General features: G+C 30.3%; 1 protein-coding gene across 1 annotated transcript in view; it reads right to left on the bottom strand.

Annotated features, from left to right (window-relative positions):
• The window catches only part of pod1 (coronin), an 80,581-nt gene that overhangs the window by 25,821 nt on the left and 33,243 nt on the right, over positions 1–21,517 (bottom strand). Inside the window, exons 13-19 of the mRNA XM_075356260.1 lie at positions 15,648–15,765; positions 14,761–14,874; positions 13,607–13,777; positions 12,067–12,296; positions 5,192–5,382; positions 4,970–5,108; positions 4,365–4,571 (exon numbers count right to left, since the gene is read on the bottom strand). Coding sequence (XP_075212375.1) covers positions 4,365–4,571; positions 4,970–5,108; positions 5,192–5,382; positions 12,067–12,296; positions 13,607–13,777; positions 14,761–14,874; positions 15,648–15,765 — 1,170 coding nt within the window. The remainder of the gene's footprint in view (positions 1–4,364; positions 4,572–4,969; positions 5,109–5,191; positions 5,383–12,066; positions 12,297–13,606; positions 13,778–14,760; positions 14,875–15,647; positions 15,766–21,517) is intronic.

Raw genomic sequence — 21,517 nt, 5'->3', positions numbered from 1 at the left:
ATTGTATCTATTTTATAGTAATACATTTTCATAATTTTTCAACTTTTTACAAATTTTATCATGCGATTTGAAAAAAATCCTGATGTGATAGAAAAAATTAAGGTTATTTTCAGATTTGGCGCTAAAAAATATATAGGAATCAATTAACAAAATTTAAAAAATATTCCACAGCCCAAATTTTGCAGGCTTGTTATCAAACCATTTTTTTTTAAATTTCCCATCAATTTATTTCAAATATAATTAAAAAATTTTCTTTTAAGAGAAAAAATATTCCTCTGATAATAAATTTTTTAAATAATATTAATTTTTTTAACTTGAATTTTCTGCATCCATTCATGTGTATATCAATATGTGCTCAAAATAGTTTACAATAACACCTTCTGAATTATAAATTATTTAATCTAATTCTTTATGTGTAATGTATTTACATTATTTCATTAAAACATTAATGAGGACATTAATTATTTCTATTTTTTACATAATATTATGTACTGATTAGAATAAAGGATTTATTTACTGAATAAAGCTTTGATGTAACTGTCAATACTAACATATATTAAATTTTTTATCTCATTTTTTTACTACTCATAAAAAAGTTTTTAGCAATTAAAACAATGTTCCCATCGAATTTTATAATTCATTTTTCCTGAATTTTCCTGACCAATTTAGTAAAACTTTCCTGACTCATAATGTTATGCTATTGCCATTTTCTCTGCGAAATATACGAATATTTTATTTTTTTGTAGCCTCCATTAATCCCACAGCTACCCAACTCATGCCTTTTTTTATTGTTACATTCATTTTTAAAGTTTATTTTTTAATAATTTTTTTACAATATACATTTAAAATTAGGCTATATTTTTTTGTATAACTTAATCAGTAAATTACATTGCAAAGTACAAAAATAGGTTTCTTGCATAAAAATGAACATTATGGAAACTAAGTAACACAGATAAGAAATAAAACTAACTAAAGCACTTTTTAAAAATAACTGGCTCGCACCTAAGATTGCTATAAATGTTTTCACAAAAACTAGCCTACATTATTTTGCCAAGTAAACAAAAAACAATATTTAATAACTTGGGTTTGGATATAAAAATGCTAAGAAACACAGATTTCAATTTAACAAAGAAAGCATGTATGATCACAACTTAAAGGAAAACTAAAATCACTGTGATTAAAAGTAATACAGATAAGAAAACTAGAACAGAACACCTTATTTTGTACAGAAAACAAACATTAACGTGAAAAACATTTTGTTAATATTAATCTAGCATATTTGCAGAATGCCATCAAAGTATGGTGGAAGGCCATGATAAATGACATAAGAACATTTAGTAGCTCCTAGCTGGAATTTTGACGCTATACTACTACCAGGAAACGTAATTTTAAAAGTTGCACCAATATCTTCACACGAACTTAAGGATAAATCATTTTGTACAACACTGCCAACCCACACACTCTCTCTGCCTTAGAAACATCATCTTTGTAACAAAAAGAAGTAATTATGTTGTCATTTTGCGTAAATGAAGTCAAAGATTCAAATGTATCATTTGTTTTTGAAATGCTATTACTCTGACAAGAAGATTATATCAGTTATTACCTAACATATAAAAAAAGTCATGGTAGTTTGAGAGAAATTTGAAGAAAATAGTTAACAACCTTTAAATTTTTCAATGGTAACTTTTGTTAAAGTTTTACCAGTGAAAAAATTAACTGTAATTTGGAATATTCCTCCTTTAATATAAAAGAATAATAAGGGAATGAAAGTAAGAACAGGACATGTTAATGTCTGCTTGATGCACATGTACTGGGTGTCTCCACTTCTACTAGGAAAATTATCAAATATAATAAGGCATTACTTAAAAGATACTTAATTAATAACTAACATAACCTTTTTCGTTAAGAAAAATGCAATTTTCTAGAATGTTTTGCAATTTTTTCTGCCTTTTCCTGTTTTTTTCTAAAAATTCCTGACTTTTCCTACCTCTGGGAACTATGTAAAATTGACTCGCTAAACGTTTGGAGAAAATGTGATTTCAAATGATCTTTTCAAAACTAAAAAAAAACAAAATCAAAACTGCACTGTTTTGTTTTGAAGCATTATAGTTTTGAAAGATTAAACCTTTAATCTTAACTTCCTTAGTGGAGTTACAAATTGTACTGTTAGCTAATGGTACTCACTGTAAAGTGGCATTGAACATTAACAACTGATAACACCTATGTACATAAATAAAAATTATCATATATATATAAGAACATAACAAACTAAAAGAAAATAATTCATTTACAGTCAAATCCGACAAGACTAACATGCCGATTATAATTAATAATAATATACTTGTATATATTGAAAAAACTAATAATTTAATAGAAAATAATAGATTAAAGAAATTAAGGATCTTAAAAACAAAATTAAAAAAAAAAAATGATTTACAGCATCAAAAAATGTAAATTCATTTTTAAGGATGAATATATTAAACAAAACTTTAAATTAACTAATACAAAAGCCCTTACTTTAAAAGCACTACCCAAAATTCATGAAACAGATATGCCCATGAGACCTTTAATAAAATGTATTAATTCACCCACTTATTCACTAATAAGATTTTTATCCAATACCCTCAAAGAATAAATTGTTGAAATTGATAATGAATATAATTTAAAAATCAGGCATGAATTAGTAGATAATTAACAACATAAATATAAACAACACAACAAAACTCATAACATTAGATGTAGATACTAATATTGATACCAACAATCATTAATATAATTAAAAAATACCTTTAAAAACGGTCAACAATATAATACACGAAATAATATTATTAAATTTATGCATTAAATATAACTATTTTGAATTTAATAATAAATATTATATTTAAGAAAAAGGTGTCACTATGGGTTCACCACTTTCAGTAATATTAGCTAATTTCTTTATGAATGATTTAAAAAACAATAATTTACATAAAATTTTAAAAAATCATCAAAAATTAACTGCAATTTGGAATATTCCTCCTTTAATATAAAAGAATAATAAAGGAATGAAAGTAAGAACAGGACATGTTAATGCCTGCTTGATGCACATGTACTCTGGGTGTCTCCACTTCTACTGGGAAAATATAAGGGAGATGACAAAATATTGTCTTCAAATTTGATGAAGACAATATAATGATGAAGAAAACAAAATATTCAATGAAATGAATTCTATAAATAACATCAAATTTACTTTAACCCTTGAAAACAAAAATAGCATTCATTTTTTGAAATTAAAAATTATAATAACAAAAGGATATCAACATTTTTAGGAAACCCAACAAAGACACAGTAATCCATTACAGTTTGTTTCATACTTGGAACCAAAAAAATGGCTACATTTAATGCTGTAATATATAGAGCATTAAAATATTTAAAAAATTATAATATAATGTTAAAAAATGAATTAAATAATATTAAATACATCGCTACAAGCAATGGATACAATAAAAATTTAATAGATTAACTACTTGATAAAATAAAACACAAAATATACATAAAAGAAAGAAACTAATTATAATAATGGTAATAATTACACAAAAATTGAATATACCTTATAAAAAATTTAACAAAATATTTAAATCATTCAGATTGAGAACTACTTATGTAACTAACAACAAAATAATAAAATATATAAATCCTTCAAAAACAATAACAAAGGCAATTTAGATAAACAAGGTTTATATAGTTTGAAATGCGCAGATTGCGATTTAAAGTACATCGGCATGATCAATCGTTCATTTTCAATATGAATAAAAGAGCATCTAAACTGTATAAATATGTCATATAGACAAATCAAATTTTGCTAAACATATAATACCATAATTACGACCATTGATATACTCAATTACTCTAATAATATACATAATACTACAATTTTAGAAAAATACCATATATATTTAAATAACAATAAATTAAAAATGAACAGACAAAACTTGATAACATTTTATGCAAGCAGGTATAAATAGTAACTATAGATTAGGTTGGCCAAACTGATCCCCTTCCCTTTTAACATAACAGTTGAGACCCACATTGACAGGATGTTTACGCTACTGATATAATTTTAAAATACGACGACCAACTGTTATAATTACATAAATATCACAACTTTCATACAATTAACATGTGAAGTTTTAATTATTGTTACAAATATGACGAATAATGTGAGTTTTCCTTAGGATGGAAATTAATTCCAAAAGCACTTGAATGCATCAAATTCATTTGTTGGTAAACGGTTTTTTATATATTAACTATAATTATACATTTATTTTCATTTAACATTAAACAAGAATTATTCATGTTGAACTATGAGAATAAAGATAACTTACTTTAATTCGCGGAACAGTAAATGATAAAGGCTCAATGGTAGTATTTGTTAGACGAAGAGCTCGAGCAAACTCAACAGTTGATACATCACAGCAATTTTTATTCTGAAAGCTGAGACCCTGATGAAGGCTTGGACAGCGATGATGACTTAATGGGCATAAATATGGTGGTTCACAACACACTTCAAATGCATAAATTGTTGAGTCTCCCTGAAATATACATTATTTCATAATAATTATAATAAAATTCAATCAGCAATGATTTATTACATCTAATGAATCTCATGAATCAGATAATTTAAATTATCCACTTAACAGAAAGGAAAAAATATATTATAGTCAAGAAGAAGAAAATAAAAAGAAAAAGCTTATTTTTTAATCTAACCTTTTTCTTCCAACTGAGAACATCATGATCAATTTCAGTTTCATGTTTTACACTTAAAATTTAAAAATCCTTACATAAGCAACAAAAATACCCAATTAAACATTGAATAAATTCTTATTCTTATGAATAAAATAACAATGAGTTAGAAGAGGTATAAGGATCTAACAATAATCTACAAACTGCCAATAAAAGACAATACTACTGAATTGTGCTTGTTACTTACTCTCCCAGTCAAAAACAAAGTTGAACTGTCTTCATCATAAAATGGAATCAGTATAGCAGGGGAAACATCCAAACCAACTGTTCCAAGAGGGGTATTCATATCTTCTCTACGAAACACCATTATCTGTCTTTCTGACACCCTGAAAGTAAAACAATGACAATAAAAAAAAAATCAACAAGAAATTAATAAAGAAATTATAAACTGTTATATTCGAACACTTACTTATCAAATCCAGTGACTACAATAGATGAACCTTCAAGAGCCCAGACAACACGAGCACCTCTTGAACCAATTGGCCCTTTACCCTCAGCAACTGGATTGTCAGACTTCCGTGGATCATAAACACGCAATACAGTATCCTTACATGCTGTAGCAAACATTCTTCCACAAGGAGACCATGCTAAACTAAACATCTGTAAAAATAAAAGCAAAGAAAAAACAAATAATTACAAGACAAAAATAATTAAAAATATAACAGATAATCAGAATCTGACAAACCCACAGTAAATTTACAACTAAATTACACTTAAAAAAATAGAAAATGTGAAAATGCATCACATTTATTTAATTTCAAAACGTAACATAAAGCATGCTTCATGATAAAGGATAACAAATGTTACACTTCTACAAGTATATTGCACCAAAATCCAGTTAAAATGAATTTGTTGAGGCAATCATTAGATAAATGAAAATCACAAGCAAAATGCTCAGGGAGTAGATAAATACATTTTTAACATTAATATAATGAAAAACCAACTGGTTAAAAAATATATGTGATGAATTTTAATAAATACATATTTATATGAGACAAAAAATTTAAATGTATATATAATAAATAACCTCTCTAAAAGTACTAGAGAATCTACGAAATGCCAATTAGGTCTTAGATTTTATGAAGGGAAAATCCTGAGATTCACCTCTCACTGGTAGAGAGGGGACAACAATTGTATACATTAAAAGTTGGTTGGTATATTCAAGTGGCTAACGAATGAAAGGACCAAACAGCTCCTGGGATAAGGAACTCTGCCTTTACAAGTGCCAATGGCCTTTTCAGAAGGTGGATGAGCGGTAGGGGTTTGGGGCACTATATTGCCCCTGGGGTGAGAAATCGCCCCCCCGAGGAGAAAGAAACTTCTATAGGAAATCAACAGCATTAGGATACAGAAAGCAACGGAATACTAATGCATTACTTTTTCCTAGTCAGGCACCATGGTGATGTCTTCTTTTGTTAAATATTCTGGAGGTAAAATGACTTCTCATTCAAATCTCTGGGGAAAACAGCAGTAGGAGTGTCACAAAAAAGACAAATCAGTGAGAATAGGTACATGGAATGTGAGAATATTATTGTCTTCAGGTAAGTTGGAAAACTTGGAGAGATAAAAATAAATAAAATGGATATAATAGAGATAAGCTTAGATTGGAGGGAAGAAGTGGTAAAGTTACCTTATATTATTCAGGAACTGAAAGAGGGGCAAAAAGGAATAGGATAACCTGTAAAAAATAGTATAGCAACAAGAGTACAAAAAGTAACATATCTGGATGACAGAGTAATGGCTTTAAGGATTGGAATGCTGCCAAAAGACCTAGTAATAGTTCAGATGTACATGCCAACATCAGAGTATAAGGATAAAGATATTGAAAATATCTACAATAACGTTGAGAAGTTATTAGAAAATGAACAGGATTACTGTAAAACAACTATTGGAGACTGGAACACTGTGGTAGAAGAAGGCAAAGATGGATAGACAGTGGGCTGGTTGAATTTTGCCAAGAGAAGGAGTTTTTTCATTTTGAATACATTTGTAAAAATCATAAACATAGAAGATATACTTGGACAAGTATAGGACCAACAGATGGATCTAGCTTTCAGATAGATCATTTTTTGATTAAAAAAAATACAGGAATGCTGTTAAGAAGACAAATAAATTATCATATTCTCTTGTTAATAATGAAAATGAAAATAAAATTAAAAAAACTCAAAATGCAATGAAGGTGAAGAAATGGAATATAGATGGGCTAGAGGGCATACAGAGAGTAGAAGTTGGTAAAATGATGACAAAGGCAATTACTCAAGGTAAAAGGGAAAATGAATTGGCAGAAGAAATGTAGTCAAGGATAAAATCATCTATGAGGGAAGTTGCATAAAAAGAAATCGGTTACTATGACAGCACTTGGGCAAAGAAACCTTTAATAACACATGAAATGAAACAAAATATGAAAGAAAGATGAACGTATAAAAATAAAGAAGAAATAAAGAACATATATAATTAGGGTATAAAATTAGGGGAAAAGGGTAATAAAGAGTTCTTGAAGGCTCCGTTGAAAGTGAAAAAAGATAAGGAAGGAAGAGGCTTAAGTTAATGATGACCTAAAGGGTAGCGAAGGTTATGATGAAATGAAAAGAAAACCATGAGACAGAAACAAATGGAGACAACAGTGGTGCAAGGAATTTGCCAACAGGTAAAACATTATATGATGATAACAATAACATAAAAACAATAATTAGAGGATGAATTAAAATCTATAAAATTCAGAGTAGTCCAAAATTGATAAAATATTACTCAACATAGATAAAAAGTGCATTAAAATCAATACAAAATAAATAGTTGCATTTGAAAAAATAAATCAAACCTAAAGAGTTTTTTTTTGGTCTTTAGTCATTTGACTGGTTTGATGCAGCTCTCCAAGATTCCCTATCTAGTGCTAGTCGTTTCATTTCAGTATACCCTCTACATCCTACATCCCTAACAATTTGTTTTACATATTCCAAACGTGGCCTGCCTACACAATTTTTCCCTTCTACCTGTCCTTCCAATATTAAAGCGACTATTCCAGGATGCCTTAGTATGTGGCCTATAAGTCTGTCTCTTCTTTTAACTATATTTTTCCAAATGCTTCTTTCTTCATCTATTTGCCGCAATACCTCTTCATTTGTCACTTTATCCACCCATCTTGATTTTTAACATTCTCCTATAGCACCACATTTCAATCTAATCTTTTCTTTTCAGATACTCCGATCGTCCAAGTTTCACTTCCATATAAAGCGACACTCCAAACATACACTTTCAAAAATCTTTTCCTGACATTTAAACTAATTTTTGATGTAAACAAATTATATTGCTTACTGAAGGCTCGTTTAGCTTGTGCTATTCGGCATTTTATATCGCTCCTGCTTCATCCGTCTTTAGTAATTCTACTTCCTTAATAACAAAATTCTTCTACCTCCATAATCTTTTCTCCTCCTATTTTCACATTCAGTGGTCCATCTTTGTTATTTCTACTACATTTCATTACTTTTGTTTTGTTCTTGTTTATTTTCATGCAATAGTTCTTGCGTAGGACTCCATCTATGCTGTTCATTGTTTCTTCTAAACCCTTTTTACTCTCGGCTAGAATTACTATATCATCAGCAAATCGTAGCATCTTTATCTTTTCACCTTGTACTGTTACTCGGAATCTAAATTGTTCTTTAACATCATTAACTGCTAGTTCCATGTAAAGATTAAAAAGTAACGGAGATAGGGAACATCCTTGTTGGACTCCCTTTCTTATTACGGCTTCTTTCTTATGTTCTTCAATTGTTACTATTGCTGTTTGGTTCCTGTACATGTTAGCAATTGTTCTTCTATCTCTGTATTTGAACCCTAATTTTTTAAAAATGCTGAACATTTTATTCCAGTCTACGTTATCGAATGCCTTTTCTAGGTCTATAAACGCCAAGTATGTTGGTTTGTTTTTCTTTAATCTTCCTTCTACTATTAATCTGAGGCCTAAAATTGCTTCCCTTGTCCCTATACTTTTCCTGAAACCAAATTGGTCTTCTCCTAACACTTCTTCCACTCTCCTCTCAATTCTTCTGTATAGAATTCTAGTTAAGATTTTTGATGCATGACTAGTTAAACTAATTGTTCTGTATTCTTCACATTTATCTGCCCCTGCTTTCTTTGGTATCATGACTATAACACTTTTTTTGAGGTCTGATGGAAATTCCCCTTTTTCATAAATATTACACACCAGTTTGTATAATCTATCAATCGCTTCCTCACCTGCACTGCGCAGTAATTCTACAGGTATTCCGTCTATTCCAGGAGCCTTTCTGCCATTTAAATCTTTTAATGCTCTCTTAAATTCAGATCTCAGTATTGTTTCTCCCATTTCATCCTCCTCAACTTCCTCTTCTTCCTCTATAACACCATTTTCTAATTCATTTCCTCCGTATAACTCTTCAATATATTCCACCCATCTATCGACTTTACCTTTCGTATTATATATTGGTGTACCATCTTTGTTTAACACATTATTAGATTTTAATTTATGTACCCCAAAATTTTCCTTAACTTTTCTGTATGCTCCGTCTATTTTACCAATGTTCATTTCTCTTTCCACTTCTGAACACTTTTCTTTAATCCACTCTTCTTTCGCCAGTTTGCACTTCCTGTTTATAGCATTTCTTAATTGCCGATAGTTCCTTTTACTTTCTTCATCACTAGCATTCTTATATTTTCAATGTTCATTCATCAGCTGCAATATATCGTCTGAAACCCAAGGTTTTCTACCAGTTCTCTTTATTCCGCCTAAGTTCACTTCTGCTGATTTAAGAATTTCCTTTTTAACATTCTCCCATTCTTCTTCTACATTTTCTACCTTATCTTTTTTACTCAGACCTCTTGCGACGTCCTCCTCAAAAATCTTCTTTACCTCCTCTTCCTCAAGCTTCTCTAAATTCCACTGATTCATCTGACACCTTTTCTTCAGGTTTTTAAACCCCAATCTACATTTCATTATCACCAAATTATGGTCGCTATCAATGTCTGCTCCAGGGTAAGTTTTGCAATCAACGAGTTGATTTCTAAATCTTTGCTTAACTATGATATAATCTATCTGATACCTTGCAGTATCGCGTGGCTTTTTCCAAGTGTATATTCTTCTATTATGATTTTTAAATTGGGTGTTGGCAATTACTAAATTATACTTCGTGCAAAACTCTATAAGTCGGTCCCCTCTTTCATTCCTTTTGCCCAGCCCGTATTCACCCACTATATTTCCTTCCTTGCCTTTTCCAATGCTTGCATTCCAATCAACAACTATTATTAAATTTTCATCTCGTTTTACGTGTTTAATTGCTTCATCAATATAATTAATATAATTACTAAATTATAATAATATATTAATGTAATTATAATATAATTACATTAAAAAATTACTAAATTAATATTTCTTTTATATTAATAAATAATGTAACAAAATATTTCAACCATAATGAAACTAGAAACATTTTATAGTAGTAAGTGGTAGTGGCATTTATAGAATTCGTTGTAACAATTGTAAACAAACATTAGTTAAACTAACAAGTCCCTTAAACAGATATTTTTAGAATGTATAAAAATAAAAGAAAAAATTTCTCAGAAATTACTGATCCATCATAACGCATAATCATACTTACAGATATAGAAATAATAGTTCTATTTACTTCAATACCTAATTTAGAAAATTTGGTAATAAATTTAAAGGATGTAAAGAAATTTTTTGATTATAGTAGGTGAAAAAAATTGAAGTCAACATCCTTACGCAGATTTTCAGTAAACCGCAGCAGCACTACAACTTCTAACCCAAACTTCTTTTTATCATTTTCAGGCTCCTTTATCCCTTGATAAATATCAAAATTGATTATCTATTAGGATATTTTTGAATATCCTGGTAAAAAATTACAACACTCTATAATCAATCAACACATACTGTCTTGCCTCATATCCCTTTATTTAATAACTTCCATAATACAGAATAACTGCTTCACCTACACTGGACTGATGTTCTCAAATTTCAAGCTCTTGACAACTTCTATCAAATAATTTAGTTAGTTTAAATCTTAAAAATTTATCTTTTTATACAGAATATATTTGTCAGTTAAATATAAAAAGTATATAATCTCTTCAAACCTATATTATGATGTGTAATGTTTCAAACTACTTCATTGTGACAGTCTACCATTTGTTCCCAAAACATTCAACATCTTAGTAAAGGAAAGCATCTGTTGAGAATACCAATAACAATTTTGAAATCACTATGTAAGCTGATGTTGTGGCTTTCCTTTTCAAACAGCTAACATTATGTTTTATTTCATGATGAAATCTGTAAGTTTATCACTGAAAAATAAGTTAGACTTCTAAACAAGACATAGGACAATCCACAAAGTGGTTCATAAATAGTGTAGTGGGCCAATTCTGAAAATTTTTTCTCTAGTATATTTTACAATTCAAGATCTTTATTTTTCAAATTCCTCTAAGTTTTCTTTCTGTTTTTCACTTTCTAACATTCCTAAATTTCCTTTTCTAACATATCTCATTGCTGCTCTTTATTTACTAACATGATGACAAGTTCTGACTGAGAAAGCAAATAGAGTAAGTTTAGATTATTGATCTGTTACCTTCATCATCACTGTCTTCAACAGTTTTGTCCCCGAAAAATTTTTACCAGAAGAGTGAGAAAATTTATTATCTTTTCAACAGGTAATTATTTATTTAGCTTTTTCTTCTACAGATAACAGAATATTCAAAATATTTACATTTAGAAATCTGCGAAGGAGTAAATTAATATAGAATAGAAAATGGATGCTTAGTGTTGAAAAAATTTAACACCAAAATTTTCTTATATTAGAGAAAATATTAGAAAATATAAAGCAAAATAAGAATGAAGTGGGCTAAAAGCAGAACACAATACACTAGTATGCTGTAAATGTAAGACCATTAGAAGAAATACAATTATAATAAACAAAAGTATTTATTTGGATTCTGTCATGGTTCATTCCTTTCGTGGAAGGAAATAATTGCAATAAAGTTAAATGAACATGAATAATAACAAACTCCAGAAATAATAACAAAACAAATCTAAGTTATAGGCATCTGATAGCAGTCATTTGACCAACAACTTACAGGAGGACTACAATGTCATTAACAGATCAGTGTTCTGCATTCTACAGTAAAAATACAACATTGTGTATATATGTTTTAACAACATATAATAATTCACTTAAGATCAAATGAGCAGTTTTATATCTAAAAAGAATATAATCAATCTGAAATGTACTACACTAATCTTACCTGATCAGTATGTCCCTCAATCTTTAATTTTTCCTCTCCTGTAACAAGGTTCCACACACGAACAGTCATATCGTATGATCCAGATGCTAATACATCTGATGCTAAGGGATGAAATTTGATAAAGTATATCTTTTCCTGGTGACCTAACAATACCTTCTCAGGACTGTTTGTAGGTTCAGTTAAACCACCTTCAGGAATCTTCCACAGTTTTATAGTGCCATCATCACAAGCTATTAAAAATAAACAAATAACCTTTAACTCATTTTTAGAAACGATTTAATAAACCACACAAATTTTTAACAAAATGCAAAATATCTCTATTTATCTATAAAATGATCAATCTCTTTTTTTAAATATTTACAATCAATGGTAATGACAGAAACTCATTAACCTAAAGAACCAACTATTTTTTTAAATATAAATCCAGTCAGGTTTCAAGTAATGACAATTAAGCAATGAAACCTGATGCTAACATGTAATAAACTCCAACGAAAAGAGAAACGGTCAAGCTGTCTTCATAAAATAAGTAAAGGATGAGAATCAACCAGTCACACATAAAATTTATAGTTTTAATAAATATATTGCCTGGAGATAAAGTCATAGTTTTTTAATAGCTGAGATTCAAATTAATGATCCTAATAAAACTTAAATGCAATCATGTATTTAATGAAAAGTCACCATAAAATAATATTTGCTGTTAAGAAAAACAGCTGAAAGAGGTATTTTAAGCTGACAAAAGAGAAATTGTATAAAATAAAGTTCCTCTTACCAAAATTTTAAAAGTATATATATCCGAGTACTTTCGGAGCTGTTACACCATCATGTTCATCTAATTCATAATTATGAGCATAACAATTTTAATTTAAATACAACTATACATTTAAATTTGAATTAACATCTTTTCGGAAATCCCTGATGATGGAGTAACAGCTTCGAAAGTACTTGGATATATACTTTTAAAATTGTTATAAGTGGAACTTTATTTTATACAACTGTATTAATACCAACAGTGCCAAATGCTTAGTTAGTAAATTAAATCAAAAGAAAAATTTATAAAGAGACCACTTTTTAATGTGCAGTTGGTTTTACTTCTGTTCACAGTAAAGAGAAATAGTACGTACATGAAAATAAAAACAGGAATTAAAAATCAACAGTTAATAAAGTTACAGGTCTGAATAAGAAAGTACATTGCATACCATAGTAATTTCAACAACTGGAGCCCTATGTAATAAAGCAGTTTCACATCACTAAGATCAGCCAACAACACTGAATATGGTTGCCTTAGAATGGATGTATGAGAAAACATTTTGTTCATTTCTCTGTGTATATATTGTACAATAAATAAGCTTAGAAACTAGTTTATCTAGACATAAAACCTATAAATACATGATATTTTAACATTTAAAAATGATACGTCTGCATTATGTGGATGATGGTATACAAATCATCCATTAAAATTTCATGTTGTTATAGGCTGTATGTGGCGAGATGAAAAAATTAAATAATGAAAAAATTTAATCTGTTAATAGCAAATACATACCAACTGCAAGTCTATGTGTATCAAATGGATCCCATGCAAAATCCATGACATTGGTGCCTTGGACTAAAGTAGGAATTACACCATCAGGTAACTTTCCTGGCTTTGACAATTCAAAAATTGCAATTTTTCCTCCTGGACCACTTAGTGGGACAGCTACACGATCTTTATTTGCTATAAAATAAAATAAACAAAAAAAAATTACAATAGTTTTTTAAACATAATAAAATCAACATACTGACTTTATCTACATTTCCCCAATATTATTTTAACATCTACTCAAATAATGAATAAATAATTTTTATAACAACAATTTTACCAAAATATTCAGTTCAAAATATAATAAAATTAAAAAATTGATAAAAGAGAAGTTGAATTTCTAATCAGTCAGCTCCAGTGATAAATTAATTAAACTCAATCATTTAATACATATCTGAAATGGTCATTATAATTTTGTTACTTTATTTAACAGTTTCTTCTATCTAAATTATACAAAAAATTCTATTCAATTGTCTTTTTTCTCTTCCTCCTCCTCCATGAAAATAACAAGTCTTTATATTATTATGTATATTTTACAAATAACCAACCTTCAAGGTGTCATTCATTTTTGTCTGTCTTAAAACATAAAATACTAGCAGCAGCTGATATTAACTCCAAACTTAACCTTATACTTTCCCAAAATGTACTCCTTTGAAAAACAAGGTACTCTAAAATTGTTAAGTAAGATTCAAATTGCATATTTTACAACTCATTACAAGAATTTTTAATTGTTGCATCAGCTTATAATTCTATTTGACTCATTAACATTTCTTTAAGCTATTACTGCCTCCATACCTGCAGCTTAACTACTCATTAATGTCAATCAGTGAAATAATAATTACATATTTTCAAGTAAATAGTACTAAAAACATACAAACAATCCAATTCAAATGACAACTAACTGTACATACCACATCAAAAGAAACAAGCAATTGTTTTTCATCTAAGTTGAAATTACTGATGATTTTACTACCGATGATTATGAACATAAGTTAAATTTTGATTCTATAAATTAATGTATCTACGAACTAGTGTACATCAGGTTTAACCCTTACCTGAAACGATTCTCAACTTATAACAAAATCATTAATTAATTTAAATCACTGGGATTCAATTACCATGGAATCCATCACATTCTCCAGAAATCTGACGACTGACATTTCTAACATTTTCAATGTGCATAGATTTGTGAGCAGGAGTTCCCTTTAAATGGCGAAATTTAGACACACGACCTGTAAATTTATTTAAAAAAAAATCAGAAAATTTCTTATCAATAACAAACAGACAAAAAATCACTAAATCAAACATTATACTTTTTTATTCTAAGTAATTAATAAGTAAAAAGTTAACAAAAATATAATATATTAGAAATGGAAACGTTTAATTTTAAACTCAATATATTTCTAAGTTTAAAGAATTAATTCTTTTTTTGTAACGCATTTAAGAAAATGTGATTCTTAGTACACAAAAAAGAAATTTTTTTGCAATAATAGTACTACTATTTTAATGCAACATATTTATATGGCTGTTAATAGAAAATGTTCAATTAAATTAAAAATATTTCAATTCAATGGAAGATTAAAAGATCACTTCTGTGATGTACACAGATTCTATCTGTGTTAATATATATATATATATATATATATATATGTACATATTATTGTATTTTAATTATCAAAACCAACTTGAATACTTGATTGTAAAAAAATATTTTTTGATTGCAAAAATACAATATATTGGTACAAAGGAATATGGGTTTTATAAGTACTGGCTTTAGAAAAATCAATAATATATATACATATAAACTCAGATTTTTTAAAAATTTAGAAATTGATTTTTAGATAGTCACACGAAGATTACACACAACAAAAATCAAGTTGATATTTTCATAGCCTAGTTGTGCACTTACAGTATAAATGCACAACGTTAAATATGAGACATTAAAATAATAAAAAAACATAAATGATGAAAAATAATTTATTGCTACGTCTGTAAAAATACAAACCAAATACAGTTGATGTCCGTTTAGGAACTGCTGTAGCTGTAGTCAATTGAGTAGTTGGTCGCATTCCTTGGGTATTACTAACATTGTCTTCTTCTTTTACAGTAGAAGACTTAGTGCTCTGAAATTAAATTCCATTTTTTATTATCTGAGATTATACTAGACTAATGAATTTCTAAACTAGTTATATCATCTAGGCAGTCAAAAGCAGATTGTATAACCTCTTACTGCTTAATTAAACAAAAAAAAAAAAAGCAACTGGAAAATTAGTTTCTTTATCAATAATATACTAACTGCTCTCTTATTTCTTTTAACTTCAGTAATGTCTGAAAAAAGTATGAATTATAATTTTTTTTTGTAAGATTATCTTCCTGTCTACAGTAACATAGCTAAGCAGCTACAGCTATAATGGGAAAAGTATAGATAGGTAAAATAAAATTTGTCTTTTTTTTTAAGTTTTGTGCCTTAAGGAGAGTTTTTTAAAAAGAATTTTTACTAAAAAAATATATGTTTAAATAAATTGTAAACAATTTGCAAAAAATTTTTTATTCTAATCCTTCCAAATCCAAAAAATCTAATTTTGTCAGACAGACAACATTTGTGCGAATGTATGTATGTACATTGGCATATTTGATTTTATAACTCTGAACCCTACAGACCAATTTTTTTCAAACTTGGTAGACAAGTTACTACCTTTGGGGAGAAAGAATATATTAAATTTTTTCAAAACCTGGAAAAAGGGGTAGGAATGTTTAGGCCAAAATAATATTTCAAATATTTACTGTGCACTTTAGCAAAAAAACTTTCTAACAAAAATCAAAGTTTTTTTATCAAAAATTCATATTTAATATTTACCACCTTCCCAAAAAATGACTATATATATATTATTTACTTTTTATCTATTATCTTACAAATTAATTTTACCCAAAGCTGCCCCTTGAGTACGAGAGCCCCCAAAATGAAAAAAATTTTTTTTTTTGTTATTTCAAATTTTTAATGCTGAAAATATATTTTTTTAAATAAAGTCACTAAAATAACTTAATATCCTTCCCCTTACGGAAGAAATTGCAGAAGCTGTTGAAAAAGTAATGATAAAAACAGTTTTCAGAAAAAAATATTTATTCAGTCTTCCAGATCTACATGGTCTTAGTAACCCCTCAGTTCTAATACTTTTCCCATCGTTCCTGCCTCTTTTTAAATACGAATGCCAGACTATCTTTCTCGAGCTCTTTGCAGCACATAACAGCTTTGATGACCTTGTGATTGGTCTTGAATTTTCATCCCCTGAGCAAAAACTTGACTTTGGAGAACAGCCAGAAGTCACAAGGGGACAAACCTGGACTCTAAAGTGGTGGGGTACAGTTGCAATGCCGTGAGTGTTCAAGAAATCAACTACAGTATGAGCGATGTGGGGCCGCGCATTGTCATGAAGCAGTAAAATTATTTTAATGTTCTTGTGCGGCCGTTTTTTCTTACAATGACATAACATCATGATCAAAACCAATTTATAATAATCTGCCATGACCGTCTGGGGCCTTGGGGGACAGCATGTTGGAACAAAAAATCCTCAGAATTGAAGAAGATTATCATCGTAACCTTACCAACGCTGAGACTATCTTTGCTTTTTTCAGAGGTGGCAAACACACACTTTTCGATTGAGAACTTTGTTGTTTTACCGGATAGTAGTGATACATCCAAGATTCATCTGTGGTTATAATTGAATTCATTTCTTTGTTTGCGTTCCCACCAAACCGTGATAACAAGTCTTGACACACAGAGACATGCTGTTGTGCATTTGCTCCGTTGTGAGCAGGCACGGCACCCATATGCAAGGAAGGCACAGCACCCATATGCAAAGCAGGCGCAGCACTCACATGCAAGGCATGCATCACACAGACAAATCATTATGCAAAATTGAAATGCACTGCCAACTGAAAATTCTAAACATGTGGTGAGCTCCTTAATGGTAATTTGTCATTCTTCATGGATGATAGCGGCAGCTGTAATCTTTACAACCTTGGTGTGAGATGTTGAAGGGCAATTAATCATACAATTAAGTAAAGCTCAGCCAGGGGAGTGTCCTTACAACTGTAAGGGGCCTTCCCACCTACCAGCAGTATGTCCGGCATGGTAGGTCGGCCCTAATGTGGTGGATCTTCTACTGTTATGCCTACCTCTAATCCCTAACGGGAAAACCGGGCTTGACTATGTCATTCCCAGCCTAAAATATTACATTTAATCTTTATATAAAAGATGATGAATTTATCTTTTGTAAATAATGCATATAACTTTATTTTATTAAATGCATCAAGAATTTCATTTGACTGTCACCACATTTGCAATACACAAATAGGAGCTTATGTTAAAACACTCAATCTTAAAGTATGATATCTAATACTCTTATTTCAATATATAATATCTATATTACAATACAACCTAAATTACAAGCCAGTTGACAATAGTGGTTATACTGGCTTCTAGATAAGCTGATCATCATTTAATTTTCACTAAGGATCTGCTCTTTCTTCACCTAATACTTCATCCATCTCATCATGCTCATTAAAATATATATATATATATATATATATATATACACATATCAGGACGAAATGATTCCGGAACCGATTTAAACTTTCTCCATACTTAAAATCTCAATTAAGAAAATCAGTTTGCGCCTCCACGTTGGTTCGTCTGGATAACCAGTTAGAAATGTGGAGATTTCTACTGGTGAACTAAATCGGAATCACCTCTCTGGATCACATCCAGAGTTGTAACTCGGGAATTTATTCCCACCCAAGGCTGACTTGCCTTTGAAAGTCAAATATGGAAGGTCTTTTAAGAAAAAATCCACCGTCTGGTAAATACCAGAGAAGGCTGCACTCGGATCCGGTGGGCAGCTGCTTAAAAGATAACAATGAATCGGAGCGTTTGGAAACACCCAAAAACAACACAACTTCAAAATTGAGGATAAGACACAAGCAAATAAACTACATTGCCACTCACAACATTAATTCTCTAACTCAACCCGGCAAACTAAAAACTCTAACAGACATAATGGACAAACAAAATATCCAAATCGCAGGACTTCAAGAAATGAGAAACACCGATCGAGAGCCGTTTGAATCTCAGGGTTACAGAATTTACAAAGGAATCCCCGGGAAACGTGTGATGAAGAATTGCCCACAGTTCGGAACAGGATTTGCAATCAATCTTAAAATAATTGACTCAGTCGTAGAATATAAGTCTTACTCCCCCAGGATTTCAACCTTAACCCTAAAATCAGCCAATAAATTATACACCATAATAAATGTCCATGCTCCCACCAATGACAAAAACAATCTTAAAAAAGATAGAGAAGAGATGGACAAATTCTGGGAAATTCTTGACCAAACTGCAAATAACATAAATAAGACCCACACGAAGATTTTAATAGGGGACTTTAATGCCCAACTTGGTAAAGAACGAAGATATCGTGATATTATCGGAAAATGGCCTGCCCAAAAGAAAACTAATAAGAACGGCCAAAGACTTGTCGAATTTTGCAGAAACCATAATATGATCTCAAAATCCACCTATTTTATGAGAAAACCAAACAAATTGAAGACTTGGAAACACCCAGATTGGAAAAAAGGAGAATGGCAACTGGATCATGTTTGCATGGAGCGGAATTATCACAAGGAGATTTATAATGTAAAAGTCTTGAGAGGAACAGATACTGGATCTGACCATTACTTAATTAAAGTTAAAATAAAATTCACCCCGCATAAAAAGAAAAAATCCCAACCTAAAAACAAAAGAGCTTATGATCCACATAAATTAATAAACAATGCCATCTTTGAAGAAACAACAAAAAAAATCAAATTAACTAATAATTTAAAAGAACTGACATCCCAACTGAAAGAAATAGCTGAAGAACTAGCCCCTATAAACCCAAGAAAAAAACACCAATGGTGGAATGAAGAATGTGACAAAGCAGTCAAAGACCGACACCGGGCTTGGATCAACCACCAAACCCAGAAAACTGAAGAATCTAACCATGAATTCACCAAACAAAGGAAAATAACTCAGAAAATTATAAGAGGAACCAAACGACAAGCCCAAAAAAACTTGATTCAGCAAATAGAAGAAAGTTCCAAGAAAACTAATTTCCGAGACTATTATAAAATTTTTGGTCAGGCTCTTCAAAGATATGAACCACCCACCCTTATGCTGAGAGGAAAAAAGGAAATATGGCCCACACCAATAAAGAAAATGCTGAAATTTTGGCAGAAACCTTCAATAGACTCCTCAACTGTGACGACCCCCCAGAGCTTTTTGAGATTGACACTGAAACTCCAGTTAAAACTTCACCGGTAAATATCAACCCGCCAACAATTCAAGAAGTTCTCGCAGCCTTAAATGAAATAAAAAACTACAAAGCAAGCGGAGAAGACCAGCTTTTCGCAGAACTCTGGAAACACTCATCAGTTTATTCAGTCAAAACTTCCCTACATCTATGCCTCGTGAAAATATGGAACAAAGAAAAACTTCCAGAACACTGGACCACAGCCCTCATCCATCCATTACATAAAAAAGGGGATAAAACTAATCCGGGAAAACTACAGAGGCATATCTCTCCTGGATTGCACATACAAAATCCTGTCGAGAATCATATACAACCGATGCAAAGACCAACTTGAACTGGAACTTGGGGAATACCAAGGGGGATTTAGGCCATGGAGAGGTTGCCCGGAACAAATAATATCCCTAAAACTTATGATGGACTTATATAAAAGACGGAAAAAACAACTAATAATCACCTTTGTCGACTTTAAAAGGGCCTATGATTGTATACACCGACCATCCATGCTGAATATTCTGAGAAACCTGGGCCTTCACCCTAAACTCGTAAACATGATAAAATTAACTTTAACCAATACCCAGTCCAGAGTGAAATTCAGAGATGAACTCTCTCAACCCTTCTACATAAAAACTGGATTGAGGGAGACGGCCTCTCACCACTCCTTTTTAACTGCGCCCTCGAATTTGTCATGAGAAAATGGTATGAAATAAATCCCAAAAATATAAAAATGGGTACTAAGAAAAACTCCATCGCACTAAATTGCCTAGGATTTGCAGATGACCTCGCTCTTTTAGCAAATAATATTCAAGAAGCCAAAACACAAATCATGAGCCTTCAAAACCTAGCACAAAAGATAGGGCTTCATATCTCTTTCGAAAAAACTGAACTAATGGCCATAGATCCTCTGGTAATAGAGCACATTACGGTAAACAATCAGAAAATTAAAATAGTAAAACAATTTAAATATCTAGGGGAAATAATAACTTATAATTTAAATGAAAAAGTGACATGGCAAAACAGGACAAATAAAATGATTAAATCCCAAAAATTAACTTGGTCAACATATAACAAAAAATGCCTTTCTGCTAAAACAAAACTTAAACATTATAAAACTGTAGTACAGCCAGAAGTCACCTAAGGAAGCGAGACCCTTTTCAAAATCACTCAGAAAAACCGAATTGAAAAAATTCTGAAAATAGAGAGGAGAATTGTCAGAACGTGTATCAATAAAAAACACCAAAAAGAAGGCCAATGGTGGATTGTGCCAAATGAGGTGGTGTATCGAGAAATAGAGCCTGTTACTGATACTATGCGGAAAAAAAGAATCTCTTTCTTCGGTCATCTCATAAGGACACCGCAAACAAGACTGTCAAGAAATATCATTGAAAAGCTCTGGTTCCAAAAGCTAGAAATAGGATGGATCAAAGAAATTAGAGAAGATACGAAAGAATTGGGAATTTCCCTGACTGACCTACAGAATAAAACTGGAAAAATTACAAAGCTAAAAGATAAGAGCATTAGATTTAAACAA

This window comes from Lycorma delicatula, chromosome 2, assembly GCF_047948215.1.
Source record: "Lycorma delicatula isolate Av1 chromosome 2, ASM4794821v1, whole genome shotgun sequence".
Lineage (NCBI taxonomy): Eukaryota > Metazoa > Arthropoda > Insecta > Hemiptera > Fulgoridae > Lycorma > Lycorma delicatula.
Note: the sequence above shows the minus strand (reverse complement) of the source record. Positions and strands in the feature narration are given on the sequence as shown.